The sequence below is a fragment of the Pieris brassicae genome, chromosome 9 (assembly GCF_905147105.1).
Source record: "Pieris brassicae chromosome 9, ilPieBrab1.1, whole genome shotgun sequence".
Taxonomy (NCBI): Eukaryota; Metazoa; Arthropoda; class Insecta; order Lepidoptera; family Pieridae; genus Pieris; species Pieris brassicae.
In genome coordinates, this window is record NC_059673.1 from 17,888,805 (window position 1) to 17,908,285 (window position 19,481).

Genomic DNA, 19,481 nt, shown 5'->3' on the forward strand with positions numbered 1-19,481 from the left:
TTAAACTATTGATGATAGTAATATTTTCCGTTTCAGCATTGAAAAGATTGAGAAGACGTTGCTTAAGATTATTAGTGAATAGTCTTGAATAATTAGAGAAAATTTTGTTTTTAATAGTGGTAAAATATGATAAGAGAAAAAGCCTTGGGCGAAGAAATTGCGTTTTTTGGGTAGCTGTTGGCTGTTTAGAATGTGGTCGTTGTTTGTTTTAAAAAAGTCTGCAAACACATAGAAAATCAGATATGCAGGCAGTGTGATACATGTAAAAAACAATTATAATCTGGGTGAACGGTAAATCACATTTTTAATTGCTAAATGTACTAGCAGCTCGGACATGAATCAGAGAATATAGTTATTGGTTTTCGGACAAAAGCCTCTTATTTAATTGCATTCTGCGCGAATAAAACGAAAGCAAGTCGCAAATAAAATACTTTTTGAATTAAAATTACCGTTCTATTGATATGTCAATAGACAATTGACAGTTCTCGTCACATTTCAAACATATGGAAATTGTTGCAACTTCACATTGTAAACACGGATGACTGAGCTATACCAGCATCTTAACGATGTTTCAACACGCTAATGTAAATAAACAACATACCAGATGAGTGCATTCCTATTCGATATTTTCTATTTAATAGTTAAATTGTCGTTATTTGAAAGTAAGAAGCAATGATTCTTAAATCATTTTCCATTCAATGCCTTTTGTCATATTTCATCGGATGGCTTCATCGCCTGGCATATCATGAATACCGCTAAATACTGGAGGAGAAAACACTTTATAGTAAAAATAATAAAAGTCTTATTTTTATGATATTATATCTAACACCAGCTCCTCATCCGCTTGCCAAGTGGCACAGGCCTACCCACTTTTCGTTCGCTTTGATTGCGCGAGACGCCTGCTATTTAAATTTCCTTGTGAATTTGTCACCCCATCGCTTGGCCGTCCTCTGCCATGCTTTTCGTAACGTGGCGGTGTCCGGTCTGATTGCAGAAAAGACTCAACGAGAGAGATGAAATATCTCAACATTAATATTAGGTGTTCAGAAATCAATTTTGAACTGAATTATTATAATGTCTATATTCAAATGCTATTCAAAGCACGAATCGGACATGATATATGTGTGTAATAGTCAATTTGACCCAACTGCCATTCGAATGCGACGAACATGCAAAGAATCCAATTTCAAGACTGCATTCGTTTTAAATTGCACAAGTACGAAATCTTTTTGTATATTGACTCTCGAGAGTTGCGAGCGATGACTTTTGTCAAAATTCAATGTTTGATTAAATCAATGAGAATAGAAAGATAGACTTAGGTTACACTTTAGGTTTAGTTAAAACTGTAGAACCATTTATTGTGGTTATTGAGATAATATAGATTGAGGATAATTGTAATTAACTTTATACTTACAACATTTAATGGACTATATTTCATAGGATTTTAATTCTCGTAAGAAAGATCTCTGATCGCTACACTGCTCTTAACTTTGGTCTAATTGCTGTCGATGTGGGCTGAATCCCAGCGCCAGTAGAATTTGAGAAATACAACGTGATGTAATGTTTTCAGTACAAGTGTTACGGAAACTCAACATTGAAGTGGAAACTGCCGTCGAAGTTATGCAGTAAGATTGCTGATCAAAGTACCGCATTGACCACATGCACTGATTAACTTGACTCGAACTTTGTCAAGAAGTTAACAGCTGTGTTCCTGTTCCGTACAAATTAGTCCGCTTCAACTGGCAAGACGTGCATTCCCGATATATTGGAGATTTGTGTCTTATAAATATATAAATCACTCAATCACAATGTGGTTTTAGTTAGCCTTAATACCGTGACATGAAAGAATAATTTCACTGTATTATCGTCACTATAATTTGAATTTGATTTACACTTCGGTCTAAGTAACACGTTAAATCCAACCAACACCAAAAACACCAACAATTAAATCATGATATTGAATTGTAGCTGATATGACACGTTAGTCGGTTTACCATAGCAGTGCCATCTATTGATTACTTACTCAATCCAGTCGAAAAGTATCGACATCTGTTAGAATCTTTTGCAGTTAACAGATAATTGTAACTGTCAATTAATTACAGACAAATAACTTGCAATAAAATATAATTGCGACTATAATTAAAGATCTAAGCTATCCTATCTCTTAAGTTGGACCAGACAGCTCACGGTGTGCCAATTTAATTTAAAATCGGTTATGTAGTTTAGGAGTCCATCGCGGACAAACATCGTGACAGGAGATTTATATATATTAAGATAAGATTTATTAGGAAAGAAAGTGGTTCATTATGATCTAAAAACTCTCCCATTAAATGCTTTGCCTTTAAATATCTAGTTACCTTCCCTACCACCCTTTAAAGCATACACGACAGTGATCTGTAACTTCTAAGAAAGTGATTATTAGTTTGATAGCCTTTGATATACTAACAAATACTTTATTCTGTTAACGTTTAAATTTTTCACATAAAATAATATCAGCCGATTCTAGAGGGGTAAGGAACGAAACCATTAGCCAAGGCGACAGATTTATGTATTTCTTTCGTCTTCTGTGGCAAACGCCATCATCTTTTTAAGGTCTAATGTCTTCCTTCACTGTATGACTAAATGTTAACTGCGTACATTCGCAACGTAAAGTTATATATAGTTAGTTAGTTATAAAGTTAAATTAAAAAGACTACGGACCTGAAAACCGCTCTAACTACCTACTACGCCTATGCGCATGCATGGCTAAACTACGGTGTAATAATGTGGGGAAATAGCACCGACGCACCAGCACTATTCACAACTCAAAAAAAGTTAATTCGGATCATAGTTAACATAGAACAAACAGACAGCTGCAAACCACATTTCATAAAACTAAACATTATCACTCTACCCTCATTATACATATTGGAAATCTGTAAATTTGCCCAACAACACAAAGAAACACCACACGCGAAGACATACAGACAAGATATACACTTCGACACAAAAAACGCCTAAACCTACCATCTTCCCGATTACAAATACATGCATCAAGCCCACTAGTCATGTCAATCAAAATTTATAATAAACTACCGGAGACACTAAGAAATGAAAAAAAGATACATATATTTACAAACAAACTAAAAAAACTTCTTATACGTAAATGTTATTATAGCGTTAATGAGTACCTAGAAGATAAAAATATAGCTTAATTTCATGATTATTAATCCCTAAATATACAAAATTCAATAAATAAAATTTTTTTATTCTATGTAATTGGTACTGGCCGGGAGTGTGAAGTTTTATGTGCTATTTTTTTATTGTGTTGCTATTAGCTATGTTATATAGGTTTCGTAATGCCTTCTTTTGCTGTGCCCTAACAGGGTCCATAATATTGTACTTAGCTTTAAGCCTCATAAACATCTTTTGTAAACGTTATGGAATGCAAATAAATACATGAATACATGAATACAAAGTTAATTGGTGCACCGCCGGTTTTTGAACCTGTCATGGTTCGAATCAGATTAGTCAAGGAAAAGATATATCGTATCCACAAACCCAAGACAATCAAGTGTGCAAAGTTATGTATGAAAATAATTTATTTAATTGTATAGTAATCACAGCAATTCACACAATACTAAACACTAAACATGTGCCTGTTGTGGTGGGATGGGAGTAAGTTCGTTCTTTTCTGGTGTTAAGATAATATAATATTGACTTTTGTTCAATTTAGTCTGTATTTATTTTCCCGGGGAAATAACACAACTTTCTCTACAGCTGTGATACTTTTGACATTCAACACCTTTTGTCTTCAGTCACCGTGACCACGCACGTTGAAAAGTACGCGAAACGTCGTTTTTTTTTTAAATTATAAGTTTTTAATAATAATACATAGCTTCAATCCGTTTAAAAAGTGTTTTCTTAAGATAATATAAAATAAGTCAAGACTGGAATATTCCTTATAGTATTACATTGTAATATGTGCGTTCAAACCTTACCATATATTTTCATTAAAGTGTAAAATTACTATTTAACATTTCATTATTTTCGACAAGTCGCATCCTCATTATTCTGTATGAACACGGAGAATTAAACCGCGAATCATTTTCGGACAAATGGAATTCTGATTAATATATGTATTCAGAGTTATAACGATTTCCGTTTTGAACAAAAAATATGGGTGTGCACCTGCACGACAGGTTCCATGTCAGTATCGATCTCACATGATTATAAATATATCCTTTATATTGAAGCCTAGCATAGTTTAGTTTAAGTAACTAAAAATCGTTGGAAACCATATAATTCCAACAACGATGTTTGGCGTATTCACTTTAATGAAGAACTTTCTAACATCCTTAACGATGCCATCAACGATGCATCCCATCGTCCAGTTCATATAACGCAACAGGCTCGAGTGGCTGCGTGGTGGTGGATACTGAAGGAATTAATATTTCTAAACGATCTTTCAACGTCCGAGTGCAATGATGATGATGGATTGCATTATCAGCGGGAATTTCTTCTGAACCTGACACGTTCCGAATATTTGACTTGGCAGGTCTTAACAAAGTTCTTTATAAACCGTTTGGATACAGAATTTTAAACGCATTATCTGATATTTTATTAGACCATTGACTTACTTAAAGTATCTTCTTCTTCGTAGTCTTTATTACTGAAGGACGTGCCTGTGTTAAAAAGCCCTAACCGATACGGCGACTTGCTGTCTCCATACCACTCTATCTATCACGTACATAAAAACTTAGTTCGTTTTCTAACGTCACACAGACTCATCAATGGGAGACTCCGAATTGCGAACGCTTCCTTGCCATCATTTGACCCGACTTCCCCCAGCTTTACGACCTAGCTGTGCCAAGGTCCATCCCATATCAAAAAATGGCCTTGGCTTGAATGGCTGATAATGGTGGGATCCGGATAAGGCGATGTTATCACCGTGTCCCGCCTTGGGCGTTTGTTCGTAGTGCCGTGGGGTCTAAATCGCTGTCACTTTTGAAAGCTACAGATCCCCCAGCACTAGGGTGAAACATAATGAGTATGCAAATTCGTAATATGTCTTGACTGACACTTAACGATCCTAACAAGGTTATCAATCGAATGGCATCGCTGTGATTTATTGGATCATTGACTGAAGGACATTAAATCTACCTATTTATTAAAAGCGTAATTTATTTGTTGTATCTTTTCAACATAACTGGTAAAATTTCTGTTGGAAGGAAAAGATTTGTTAACCATATCCTATCCTGCTCAATCGTGACTTTTGTAATTCTTGAATTTCTTATTCTTTTGTATGCATTGTATTATTATAGATGAAGGTTGGTTCTATAAATATGTATATTCTATGTTTTGTTTATAAGAGTTGGTAATGCACTTTTAGCCTTAGTATTTAATTTTGTAGCTTTTTCCTTACTACGGTTGCCTGGAAGAAATAGTTTGATAAGGCTGGTTGTTTTAAATTTAAAATTATGTAAAATAATTATAAGTTTATAATAATACAAATAGCTAATATCCGGTTTAAAAAAAATTGTTTTCTATGCTAAAGCTATGTTAAACAAAGACAATAGTATTTTTTCTATAAATAAGAATTATATTAGTTCGTATAACTGCCAAGCCGGTTCTCTTTTCGCTAATTTATCTCTCTGCTTTAGTTATTTCATTTTGAATAATACCAAGAAAAATATTAGTCAGGATCTTCGTGTCAATGTCCTTAAAGTATTGGAAGTAGATAGTAATCACAAAGCAATTTCCTCGCCTGCGCCTGAGTCACTTGATACACTCGTAAAAAGTTAACGACTAAGCAATTTATATCGAATAGGTTTTTGTGTAATTAGCTAAATTGAATGATAGCTTTTACATTAGCATGCTGATATTACCTAGATAATCGAACGGTGATTCCAGGTATATCATAAAAAAACAATTTACATGTCGAATTATCTCTTTCTCCATCAGGCACAGAGAAGGCATGTTTCAACGAAATCACTGGCACCAAATAAAGGCTTCATTCCAAAATATATTAAAAATATAACATAAAAAAGTACGGACGATCCTTGATACATTATGATTGGAATTTAAACATGGAATACATAGTTGTAAAAGTTGGATACAAAAAAGGTTTTATTTTCGGTTTTATTAAAGGTTTTATATTCCGGAAATAAAATACCTGGCACTAATGATTTTGGGCATAATTTAAAATTAGAACATCGGTATTGGCACCGAACAAAAGAATTGTTTTTGGAATTATTGTATCGACTTCCCAAAGATGATCTATATACATTTACGAACGCATTTAATCTTTTTATATTACAATAAAATTCAAACTTTCAGGTACATGGTAACATTTTTGCGTTCCATAGATACTTTTTAAGGCCGGAAAGACTGTTAAAATATGAATTGTTTCAACAGTAATCGAATGGACGAATTCCAGGTAGGCAATGTACGTTTTCTAAAATAGCACAGTGAAATTCACTATACGTTTTTAGTTTTCATATTGGATGGCGAAACCTAGAGCCAAGAAACTAATCCACGGCTCGATCTAACGAGCAGAAAATGTCATTGAAAAGTCCACTTTGATACAGGGCAATAATTACACAATTTCCTTGATTATACAATGTCATAATTAATTGATTAAAAAGCGAGCGTTTGATCCAAAGAATGTCAGGATCCCTACAAAATCTGCTCACAGTTCATTAAGCATATTTTCGCATGAACGCTTGCGAACCGACCAAAGGATATCTACTGGTGAGCAGGTGGTCGTGACATGCTAATATCGACTTAAAAGGTCAGTTAGAGTTATTAATAATCCTTGTACGAGCTAAATAGCCTCTTGATTAGTTAAATACCAAAGGTACGATAAATAATAGCGTATTTTTTAAATTAATTTTTATATTATACGTTTTTGTTTGTGGAGGAACAGAACACAATGTACAAAATTTAAAACCTAAGGTATTATTGATGCACTATCCACTTGCAAAAAACTTATGTGGAAATGGCGAACAACACCGCTGGCATGAATGGCAGATAGACAAGGGTAACAAGCTGGATAGGGACACCAGGGACAAGAAAGAAAGGTCACCCTCTTACACGGTGTGCTGATGAGCTTAAAGACATTGTTTGGAAAGATTGGGAGAAGAAATACCCAAGATAGAGCGAGATGGAGCCAGTTGGAAGAGGCCACTTTAAGAGATCCTTGAAAAAATTACAATTATTTTTGTATGTAAATAAAATAAAAAAAAGCCTTTTAATTCTTACTAATAAAACAAGAAGTTAGATTAAGTTAGTTTACTTACATACAATTATTAACTTTGTTAATAATAAAGTTTGTATCCTAAATTTACTTGTGTTAGTTTTTCCTATTAAACTATTATTCTTAATTGTGTAAGAACTTCTCTGTAGTCTATTTTTGTTACATACAAATCTTCTCAATCTCTCAATAATCAATCTCTTTTGTAAATATGAAGTTTCAAGGAATAAATGAGGCTTAATTCTTATTATATTTTGTTAACCCCGATGCTGCCGTATACCATTTTTTAAAGGAGTTTATTGCTTTACGGTAAAATTTCACTCGTTCGAATCACAGTAATATACTTTATTTGATATTGTCACGTGACCAGGTATATTGTGTTAGCCCACTTTCGGATCACAATATAATACTAATAAAAGCCTTTTATTTCAGATACTTTACATTTAAATACATATATAATTCTATCATCTCATTAATCCTACCTAGGAAAGATAACCGCGTGCCATTTTTTGGCAAAGCCCTCCATTTCTGTCTGCACTTTGGCACTCTTTGCCTGCTGTTTTCTTTATCTGGTCTATCCGTCTTCTAAATTATCTTCCTCATCCTCATTTAGTTTACATTACCAGTTTAATATTTTGTTAGACAAAACTAGCGCACCAACCAATTCTTTCCAAGGCTTTATACGTTTTTTTTCAACAAAATCCATAGTGATATACAAATGTTGTCAATAAATAAATTTAAATCGTACGTAAAGTAAAGCTTCTCGCTAAGGCCTATTATATATATTGATACAAATTAATATTTAAACGATCCTAGTGTTTGTATGTATATGAATTGCTCCAGTAGTAAATAGGTACGCGACTGAATATCTCGGCTGCATTTTTAGACTCAGGGGCGATGGTCAACAAGCACGACTGTTTTAATGTAAAGTGGAAACAGTGATCCATGTGGTATATAATTATTTCAGTATAATAAGGATTATTATTTTCTTATGTAGCCAGGCTCACATTTCAAGGATCGCCATGCTCGCTTAAATGTCATTGCTTGTGGCGGCGTCCATGCATTGGGTTCTCTCTTCCTAAAATATGGCGAGAGGGCCGATAGCTGGCCATGCGTCATACTCGTGAACGGGTACTACTTGTGGTGACTGGTCGTACTTGAATTCGTGTATGTGATATTAGTTTTTCGACTTATTTCGACTAAGTCTGGTCGTACTTGAATTCGTGTATGTGATATTAGTTTTTCGACTTATTTCGACTAAGTCTGGTCGTACTTGAATTCGTGTATGTGATATTAGTTTTTCGACTTATTTCGACTAAGTCTGGTCGTACTTGAATTCATGTATGTGATATTAGTTTTTCGACTTATTTCGACTAAGTCTGGTCGTACTTGAATTCGTGTATGTGATATTAGTTTTTCGACTTATTTCGACTAAGTACGTATTTGCGTGTTGTTTCCACGAGAATGTAAGTACGTGCTCCTACTTCACCATGCCTCCTGTTGATAGAGGTCAAATCTTTGTTTTTAATTTATTTTATTATTATTAATTACTTGAGATGGCATGTGGAACATGGTGTAATGGTTGCAGCTCCTCACAAACGTTGTGTAAAATACTTGGCGATTAAAAAGACTGGCGGAGAGTTTATTGCCAGTTCTTCTCTTCCTTACTAAGCCCTTGATTTGACAACTTGACTAAATGTAAAATTAGAAGCACTTTATATACATTTCTGTTTTTGACGTTCATACATATACATTGTGTTACGTATATGAATAAATGATTTTGAATTTCAAATTTTTTGCATACTCCTCTTTTCTGTTCCTCCTGCCATGTACCCATTTCCATTTAAGTTTATTTATTTATATTGTGACATCTACTACCCTAGTTTTATATATATTCCTCTCCATGTTTTCGACTGTTGTTTTTCAGTTTTGGTATTATAGACTAATTTTATTATATAAATTCTATATGTACTATTATTATTTATCATTTTCGTGTGAATACAGCTCCTTAAAGAAAATACGTGGCAATTAAAAAGAGTTAGGGAGACTCATCCTTTCAGTTCTTCTCGTCCGTTCTACGCCACCAAATAGTGGACTAGCGGATTTATGTCCAGTTGGATATAGAGTAATTAAAATCTTTTCGACGTTCAAAGAATTTTGACTTTTTAATGTCTCTTAGTGTTATTATACCTGAATAAGATTGATAGATAGCTGATATAATTGTTCTTTAATTCGCATTTATACAAATAAAAAAATATATTTATATGTTTAACACAAAGTTCGTAGTTGTGAATTTTCTAAATTTAAACCGTCATTTATTAATTTTTACTGTGCTAACCACACTGTTTTAAACTGTGTTGCTTTGTTTAGTATTTTTAATTAAGTTTTAAATAAATATAAATGTTTGATTAAAAAGTAATTTAGCTACCTGTCAACTATTAAGGTGACTAAACATGCCCAGAAAACTCTCAAATAACTTAACCGATTAGCATATACTTGAAAAAGAATAATGATTAATGTTTAAAGATTTTTATTTCTCATTACAAAAAATATATTTTATTTACATGAGAAATTTAATATGTATTCACGAACGAGATACACGTCGCCACCAGTCTTCTCTCTCTTTCTCTCTTCTCTCAACTTCAGTCTACTAAGCTCATTCTGATATATATCTTTAATGGCCCTGGTTAAACGCTCTAATATTACAAATTCTACACTATTATTGATTAAATAATTACACATTCTCATACTTAATAGACTTCTTCAAATAATTTTTACGCGGCTTCAGTAAGACAAGCAAACTCGCTCGACAAGTGTGTACAAGCGTGCTTATGATTGCCTTTTAATTTCCGATAAATCTGTTGACAATCACACAAACATACATTCACTTAAAACTATTTACTTCTACGTACTTGAAAACCTAAATAGATCATCACGTTCACAAAAGCCCTTTTTGTATTATTGTAAAGAAAATGAAATGAAATGACAGTATTCTTTTAAACTACCAATTTATTTGTACAGGTTAGGCATAAAACATCAATTTCGCATTTAAAAATATTCCAAACGACTAAAAAAACTGTGTTTAACGAGGCGTTAATAAAATAACAGTGTAATTAAAATAATTTTAAACGCTGCCCGTGAACTCTATAATTCATTTACAACTGAACAGATTTGGCCGGTAGTGGCACGTAATTAATCTATATTAATGCACTTCGATTTGACGTTTTTGGGCGTATTAATAAAATATGATTTCGCCTGAACATAAAAAAAATCTCTTCACGACTTTTTACCGAAGTGGTAAATAGCGAACACTGATCTAGACTTGGTACGGTCCCATACCTCTCTCGCGCCATCCAATAATTGACATTCACCATGCATACTCGTTGGTTGGTGCTTTAAACTTGTCCCTTCTCCAGTACCTGGATTTGGTATAAGTATGCACGCCAAAGACTGGACCGGACTTCGCCATCCACAGTTGCCATATCCTTCTTGTTAACAGCTTCTCATTCATTCGCTACATGGTCTTGTCACTAGGTATTCGTTTAACCCGCACTTATAATAAAAAATATAATATTAAATTGTATTATCTGTAGTATTTATGTGTCTTTCTGTCAAATTGTTTTTGCGCTGTCATGAAAAGAGACGAAGGTTTAATCAATTAATTTTATTTGAAAAAAGATATTACTTACAATCCATAGGTTACATATACATCATTATCAGTTGTAGGTAAAAAAAAGTAACTTGAACAAAATTAAATAATTTAAAATATCTTTACCCAATGACGCATTAAAACTAGTTTAATAGTTGTTAAATGTCAAATGCCATCCATTCATTTATTCCTTACTTATTTAATACACATTTGTCATAGATGCGATTATAGACATTAGAAACTTTTACTAGAAAATATTTTTTTTATACTTTAAAATTAATTGTGGAATTGGTTCCTGGCCAATCAAGTTTTTATACAGAATTTGTTATTATCCAGTAATAAAATCATTTTGTGGTAAGATCAATAACAAAATTGTTATGCAACTGAGAATACAGAGAGAACGCTGTCCAGGCTCCAAGGGGCCACAAACCTCACGGTCATTGGTCCATCGTTGGTTGACCCATCACCATAAATAGCCAATTAATCAAAAAGATACAAACTTCTTACACATACAATATTCCATAAACTAATCTTATGAAACGTTATAATATCAGCTTATTAAGTTAATTTGTGTTATTTACCGTTAATTTATAACTGTACTGACTTGCGTCTTAACGGTCAAGTGCTTAGTTTAAAGCTAATGTTAGTTAAAGTTTACATGAGTATATTTAGGTGTGTTTTTAGTACTTTTTTTTTAAGGATGCCTGGAAGTCTTTAAGCTATTTATGTGTTCAATACACCACTAAGCAGTCGCGATTCCAAACGAATCTTGAATGAAACCTGCACATTCTTTAAATATTGCTCAATAAAGTATTTATCTTAATACTACAATTTCCGCTTGGAAAATCGGTATTTCTGTGCATCTGCAGTCCGGTTTTGGCATCTTAGTTAGCAATGCGGTTTGGCTAAAGTAAAATAGTTTTGACGCTCATCTGTAAACTTGCAGCATATTGTTAGATAAGAGAAATTAATTCGTGTTTTTTGGTACCACTAAATCTATTATATAATTAAATAACGATGCGACATAGTATCGTCTTTTGTTAACATATCTTTTACACATTAAGTAAAACACTTTTTGAACGGATTGAAGCTATGTATTATTATTAAAAACTTACAATTATCATCATCAAACGTCATCTTTTAGTCGTCAATAAATACAGATAACACAACTTTCTCTGCAGCTGTGATACTTTTGACATTCAACACCTTTTGTCTTCAGTCACCCTGACCACGCACGCTGAAAATTATGTAAATAATTGTAGGTTTTTAATAATAATATATAGCTTCAATCCATTCAAAAAGTGTTTTTCTTAACGATGCGATATTTAATGCCTACTTAGTTATGGACTGATGTAGTATAGAACCAAAGACCGACAGATTAGGTCTATAATAAATTTTTAATATAATTGTATTTTGAAGAACAGGGGACAAACAAGCACCTCTGATGTTAAGTGATTACGACGCCCATGGACACCCTCGATTCCAGAAGACTCGTGCGTCGTAAGAGAATTTGTATATCTTAAACCCAAAATTTTCTCATAACACTGATCTGGCTTTACTCTAATACACAAGGCTAATCATATACTTGTATATAAAAAAAAATTAACAATAATTTGAGGCAATAGGGTTGCAGCGCCACTGTTTTTTTTGCAGTGAATAAATTCCTTATAACTAGCATACTCTTGATGAGCAAACAGAGGCCTATCATTGTTTAGACAGTATCAATTGTTTGCGATACAAATATTTTTGCTGACTCCACTGTTGCTAGTTGACTGTGAACTCGACATCATTTTATCTACGGTTGTTAAAGACAATATTTACAAAGCATAGTAAGTAAATAGATATAGAGCATACGTCTACGATAGTACGAGTACCAGTATATATTAAATATATTATGAAAGAATTACAATGGGAAAGGACAGTCGATAACAGGAACTCAATGGATTGGTCCAAAAGATAAAAGGAACAATGACAGACCAATATGGGCTTACGGGATCGAAAGCTGGAAAAAATTCGATGGCAAGTAATAAAATAGGATGGAAAAAGTTGGAGAAGGCCTTCTCCCAGACAGGGGCTGTATCTTAGAGTAGATTTTTTTCATTTATATTTTTGTAAAATGTATGTCATTAGGATGTGGATGAATACAGCTTTATTATTTTTAATATATACGTCTGTCACATAAGTAGGGTACTTAAATGATTTTTTTTATTAGAGACGAAGGTTCGGTAAATACTTTTATATTAAAACGACGGTCCTGTTTTCAAGCGAGCAATAGTAGTCAAAATCAAAGATGTAACATAGATTTGGAGATGAGTTTTATGTCTCCAAAGGGCCATTACTGATTGATTTTTGAAATGTACGACTTACCTTCTATGTTATTTCGGAATTGACATTCCGGATTGGCATTGACAAACAGCCTTCATACATAATCTCACCTGAGTCGAGTGTCACCTCTTTTGTTTGATCGTAATGGAATGTCGAGTCTAATTATTGTGTCAAAACTTCCGAAGACCGAACCGATGAATTAAGCATTAAAGCATCTAAAAGATGCTCAGATCCAGAGCATTTTCTCTTATTATTTTGAAAGAAAAAAGAAAAGCAATAATGTATATTTGATTTAAGCACACTTATATATAAAATAAATATAAAAACATTCACTTTAATCAAAAGTTAGCTTTAAGTTGCTATCACCATGCAACACTGATTTTCAGTGGACCCATACGATCTTGGAGTGACATCGCTGAACTAAACAAAAATTTTATCAATTAAAATCAAAGTAAAATTATTTAGAAACAGAATAAAAAATACTTAAAATGCTACTAAATTCCCAACCCGGCTGGGATTCCAAACGATAGATTTTCATTTTATTCCTGAGGTGGCAGGTTGTTCCTAACATAATTAATTGTACTAATTATATTGTACCTAAAGACGCTGTTCTATATTTAGGGACAATAAGTAGTATATTTATCCTTCCTGAATGCTTGACTTGTGTCGCCAGCTCATTTGAGATACTATTTATAGTAGCTATACTGGTTCACAATGTCGTATAACCCCCAAAATATGCATTATTTTATTTTTTATTTAAATTTCCTTACATTAAAATAAGAACAAATAACATAAATTATTTGGGATGTAAAGGACGGCCTTGTAATGAAAAAAAAGGGAAAATTCAGGGTAAACTTCAAGCAGTACATAACAAAATCAATGAAAATAAAATTACAAGAGTTCTGTAACCAAACTTTAGTTAAGTTACATATAAATAGTTTAGGTAATAATTAGAAAAGTAAACCAAATTTAAACAATCATCACACTCGAAGCCAATATATGAGCCCTTTAGTTTTTACCACACTTATAAATTGTATTACATTCTTGATTCCGATATTCCGATGTCCAATAACATAATTGTCATTTAGATTTAGTTTATAAGATCATAGTTTAAATCATTAAAGTCAGTTGTTACCCATCTCCAAACAAAGAGATATAAACATCTCCATAAATAACAGCCACCAAACTTCACTCAAGTAGCACTGAACAATTATAGAATTACCAGACTTAATCTAAAATACAAAAAAATAAATAAACTAAAAGCTAATCTTACGGCTTATTAATTACAATGCAATACAAAATAATAAGAAATACATGAATTACAATAGTCACGATTGACCAGGATAGGTTAAGGTTAAGAAGTGTTTATGTAGAAGAGTTTTAAAAGATGTTAGGGGGTAGCCAATCGTATGGCGGGAGCGTATTCCACTTAATGGCAAAAACATATTATTTATTACATATTATGTGTATTATTTGACATAATGCAGTTTTGAGAATTATTACTTAAAATCCATGTCGTGTTAATAGATTTACTGTTGAAAATCATTTATAATTAATATAATTAAATTAGTGCTTACTTTCTGTTTATTGTATTAGTAAAACTTTTTTTATATTACTCGGTACACAAAAGTAACGAAGACTGTATTAACTGACAGGCTGATCCCGCCACAGTCTTGATTGCCCACTTAACTACTTAATAAGCTAAAAGAAGACCTGCTCTAGCGGATTTTATTTCTTTTTATATTGTTTTTTATGTAACAGACCAGGCCAGATTGAGACAAAGATACGAAAATTAGTGAAATAAAAATATTTATGAAGACAGTAGAAGATGAAAAGAAGAATCGTGGTTGTAATTGCTTGTCAAGGACATTTTTGTATAGAGGTTAATTACTATGTATATTCTTTCTTGTACTATTTTTTTTATATAACTTTATCGAAATATATTTCTTACAATCATCTTTAATAATTTTTCAAATGGCAGGAATCGAACACGAATATCGTTACTTACAATTTCTACTGGCTCGGAAATACTTCAGTGGGCAGCTGATTCCACATAGTGGGCGGCAAAAACTTTGTTAAGAAACGCTCAGTTGTTGTCATTCTATTTTACGCTTTTATATTGAGCACATTCTCCATGTGCTCTGTTCTGTACACACGTCGGAGCGGAAGCACCCCAGTACCAGCTTCTTCCACTCAAGAGCGGTTCGAAACGTTGACGACCAGGTACTTTCCGAGCGGCTTGATCGCTTGGCGTTGCCTAGAGATGTGGGGTCTCTTTGCATCTTCTACCGTATTGTATTAGTGTCCACAGAGGAGTTGTTTGGATTAATATATGCCGCTACTTTTATCATCGGACCTCAAGGCAGTCGTTACACAATAAAGTTTCTAGCGCGCATCCACACTATGTGGAACCAGCTGCCCACTGAAGTATTTCCGAACCAATTCGACTTAGGGTACTTAAAGAAAAGAGCGTACCAATTCTTAAAAGGCCGGCAATTCTTAACAGAACCTTCCTTCCTGAGAACCTTCTGGAAATGTGAGTGTCCAACATCAGGTGAACATCCTGCTCTTTCACCTTCTATGGCATAAGAATAAAAATAAGAAGTGTTCTTGTCTTTCGATGCAGACCCAAAGCAGTTGGTTGCTGTTAAATTTTGACCCTATCACTTCTGCATCTTAAATGACATATTCCATTATGTGCACCTTTAGATAACCTTGTTTTTGTTTACTAATTGTACAATTCCTCGTTGTTATTCGAAATTTTATTTTCATTACTTACTCAGTGCCAGCACTAATAATATTTTTTGCTTACTAGCTTGTAGATAAAAGTTACCCCTTTTTGTCCATGCCCGTTGATGTAATCATATATCTTAGAGAGATTTTTCTTCTTATCGCAATTCTTCTTCTTTTGGTGCCTCTCCATTACTGGAGGTTGGCCGTCAGTCTCGTGAAGCGTGTCTTGAGCGCTAGATACAGCAACTCGGAGTCACAATACCTGTCCACTCCCTAACGATGTGCCATAATTTTTCTATTCTACCAACACGCTGTTTACCCAGAATTTTACCCAATATAATTAAGGAGGTGATATTAGAATCAACTTCATATCATCCCTTTCCCTGGCTAAGTTATGAAGGGTATTCAAGCACTCACAGCTCAGAGACTTAAAGTCATAAGTGAGTAAATTATTCAGTTTTAGGATTCATACAAATCAGAACCGAATACAGTCACAAAATTATAAATAATTTCAGAGTCTTTACAACAGCCTCCGGAGATATGTAGCTGTTCCGAAAATGCCTGCGAAGGTTTTTGGAAAAGGACTTTAAGGCAGTTATAGGGTACGGCGGCGGCGTGATTACTTTTTCGTCATGCAAGTGACATGTATATTTTTCAACTTCTTTAAACCTTCTTTTGAAAAGAAAGATTCGTGTATGAAAAACTGTATGTCAATACGAAATGAATTTTGACACTGAAACATGACTTTAGATTTATTTTAAGAAATACATTTTAAAAACGGATTGACTGTCTAGAATTATATAGCGTGATAAAAAAAGCTATCACAATTCAATCAACGCCAATTATTATACAACAGGGAATATAATTAACAAAACTGCCATTATACAGTCATCATTTCTCAAATTAACTTCTTAATTATCCAAGTGCAGCTCCAGCGAATTGGTTGCAAAGTTAACGATTAAGCAATTAATCTCAGCTATCGGGCTTGCAAGAATAATTAGATTTGGATTGGCATGCAAGGAGAAAATTTATATCAATTAAGTTCTCTTATTTCTTTAGAATTACCTGGTATAGTTTAATTTTCAATTAGTAAAGAAATTGTTGAGCAGAAAGAGAGGGGCAGTGTTAGCCTAGTGGCTTCCGCATACGACTCTCCTGAGGTCGTAGATTCGATCAACAGCTGTGTGAACCAATGGACTTTCTTTCTATGGGTGCATTTAACATTCGCTCGAACGGTGAAAACATCGCGAGGAAACCGGCTTGCCTTAGACTCAAAAAGTCGACAGCCTTTGTCACGCACCGGAGGCTACCTACTTACCTTTGAAACAGATACAGAACTAAAAAGGTTGTAGAACAATATATAGTGTTTTTAATTTGTTGCATTTTGCAGTACAAAAAAAAGAACTGTGAACCGTGTCCGTATCTGTAACTTAGAATAGCGATACCAACCCCGACGTCGGTCGCAAGTCGTAGCTCTCAACACCCGTAACGTTGGAATCATGTAATAAACACTTATTATTGAGACCGATATCTTGCGGGTTCGGTATTGGGAAATACATAGGCCCTAATCACATTTACGAACAAAAAAGAAATTAAACTAATTTTAAAATATAGAATAAGTTTAATAACTATTCACATTTGAATATACAAATAACTAGTAATAATCCATTGTTTTCTTTATTCGATTAAACAAACTGTTTTCCCAATCCAACGATTATTAACATTGTGATTTCATCTATTGAACAAATAACGAGATATTGAATGCAAATATGCAATCATAATACAAATGAATAGTTTTAAATTGTTGTCAGAATCCTTTTGGCATTGTAAGTGTTTATAAACAATTGTATCATCCTCCGCAAGTACCTATTATAAATAATTTAATTTACACTTATTTATTGTACAAGACTTAATAGAAAAGATACTAATCCCACTATATGCAAGTAAATATGCAATGATAATTATGATCATTTATTAATTTTAAATAAAAAATATTAATTTTGATAATTACTTAGGAAAAACAACGGAAAACTTTATATATATATCAAGTAATAGTTAGTTCTAAGGAAGGGGAATAAGAAAAATTGTCACTAGTCAATAATTATAGTTACAAAGGTGGAATTAAAATTATAGTTTTCATCAGATATATCGCATATAAAAATCCAGATTTTTTTTTTATATAGCTTCTATATTCTAAATATACGTAAATTAAGTTTAATGTTAAGACAGGCACAGACGTAAAGCAGGCGAGCAAAACTGCAAATATAGCCACTATTGGTAGGGTGATACATAAACAGATTCGTGAATAAAATATTATCGTGACAAATAAATAACTCAAAACAATTATGAAGTGAAAACGCCTTAAAAATCTCGTTACGGTAATAATTTTACGAAATAATTTTTTTTTGTAATTTTCATTAATATTTTTTCTCAATCAATGTGAAACTTTTGTTTAAATAATAAATAAATAGGAAATTATTTCTTTGTGAAATATTACGAAGATATTATTTCACTAAAGTGATAAATGTCAAGTTCATAGTAAAACTCTATGCACTGCTATTCATATAGACACGTGCAAAACGATTGTTATAGCTAATAAAAGGTAAAACATTTGTTCGCCAGTTACCGATAGAACTCGCATGGACGCGGTCACCATTTTTTGTCCTTTTCTCACCCGTCTTTTAATCAGTGGCATTCAAACTTCTGTAACTTAGTAAAGTTTAGTTGCTAGTTCGTATTACTTGTTTATTACTAGCTAGTGTATTATGTATAGTTTAACATACCGCTTCAGAAAAGGCGCTCTTCGGCCGTCTGGCTGGGGTCCCATTCATCCTTGATACGAGAAAAAAACAACCAATGAGAACGCACCAAACTTTTCACGGACACTTGTTGAGTTCACTGTCAAACACATGGGCAAACTTTGTACACAATCCAATACAATTTAATCGATGACTTCATGCAATTGATAAGTTATCGTATCGCGAGGTGACCGGTTAGACGAGAGTACCAACGCACGGTTGAGAAATGACTGGCTGAGCGGCAGCCGGTCGAACGGCATTTCAACTCGCGCCATGCATTTTTTGTATATTTTGGAGGTTATGCCGGCTAACCCTAAGTTTTCTATATTTAGGTTGCGAGAGGTGACATCATATCAGCGAGATAAAGAACAATTACGAGACGTGTTATCGCTTGAATAAACATTACGCTTGCAGTTTGTTATCGAAAATGTAATGGAATGAAAATAAAATGAAACAAGGCATGTTTTTTATTTTTGCTACACGGTCAGTGTTTACGATGCAATGTTTACTTCGACAGTTTATAATGATTCAATTTCTTTACAATATTTTTACCTTAAATATACTATATTTAGCTAAAATTATTAATTAATTGAAATGTGCTCTGAAAGTTATTAACAAATGTTAATATTTAACATATTGACAAACGCAGGCGGACCTAAATAATAATAACATAAAGGACAAATGTTTGGATGCATAATTTTTCTTAAATATATTTTAAATCTATCTTTTATTTTAATATTAA

General features: G+C 33.1%; 1 protein-coding gene across 1 annotated transcript in view; it reads right to left on the reverse strand.

Moving 5' to 3' along the window:
- The window catches only part of LOC123713930 (four and a half LIM domains protein 2), a 139,059-nt gene extending 120,113 nt beyond the window's left edge, over positions 1 to 18,946 (reverse strand). The window contains exon 1 of the mRNA XM_045667823.1: positions 18,725 to 18,946. Coding sequence (XP_045523779.1) covers positions 18,725 to 18,772 — 48 coding nt within the window. The 5' untranslated portion in view covers positions 18,773 to 18,946. The remainder of the gene's footprint in view (positions 1 to 18,724) is intronic.
- Between the last annotated feature and the right edge of the window lie 535 nt (positions 18,947 to 19,481).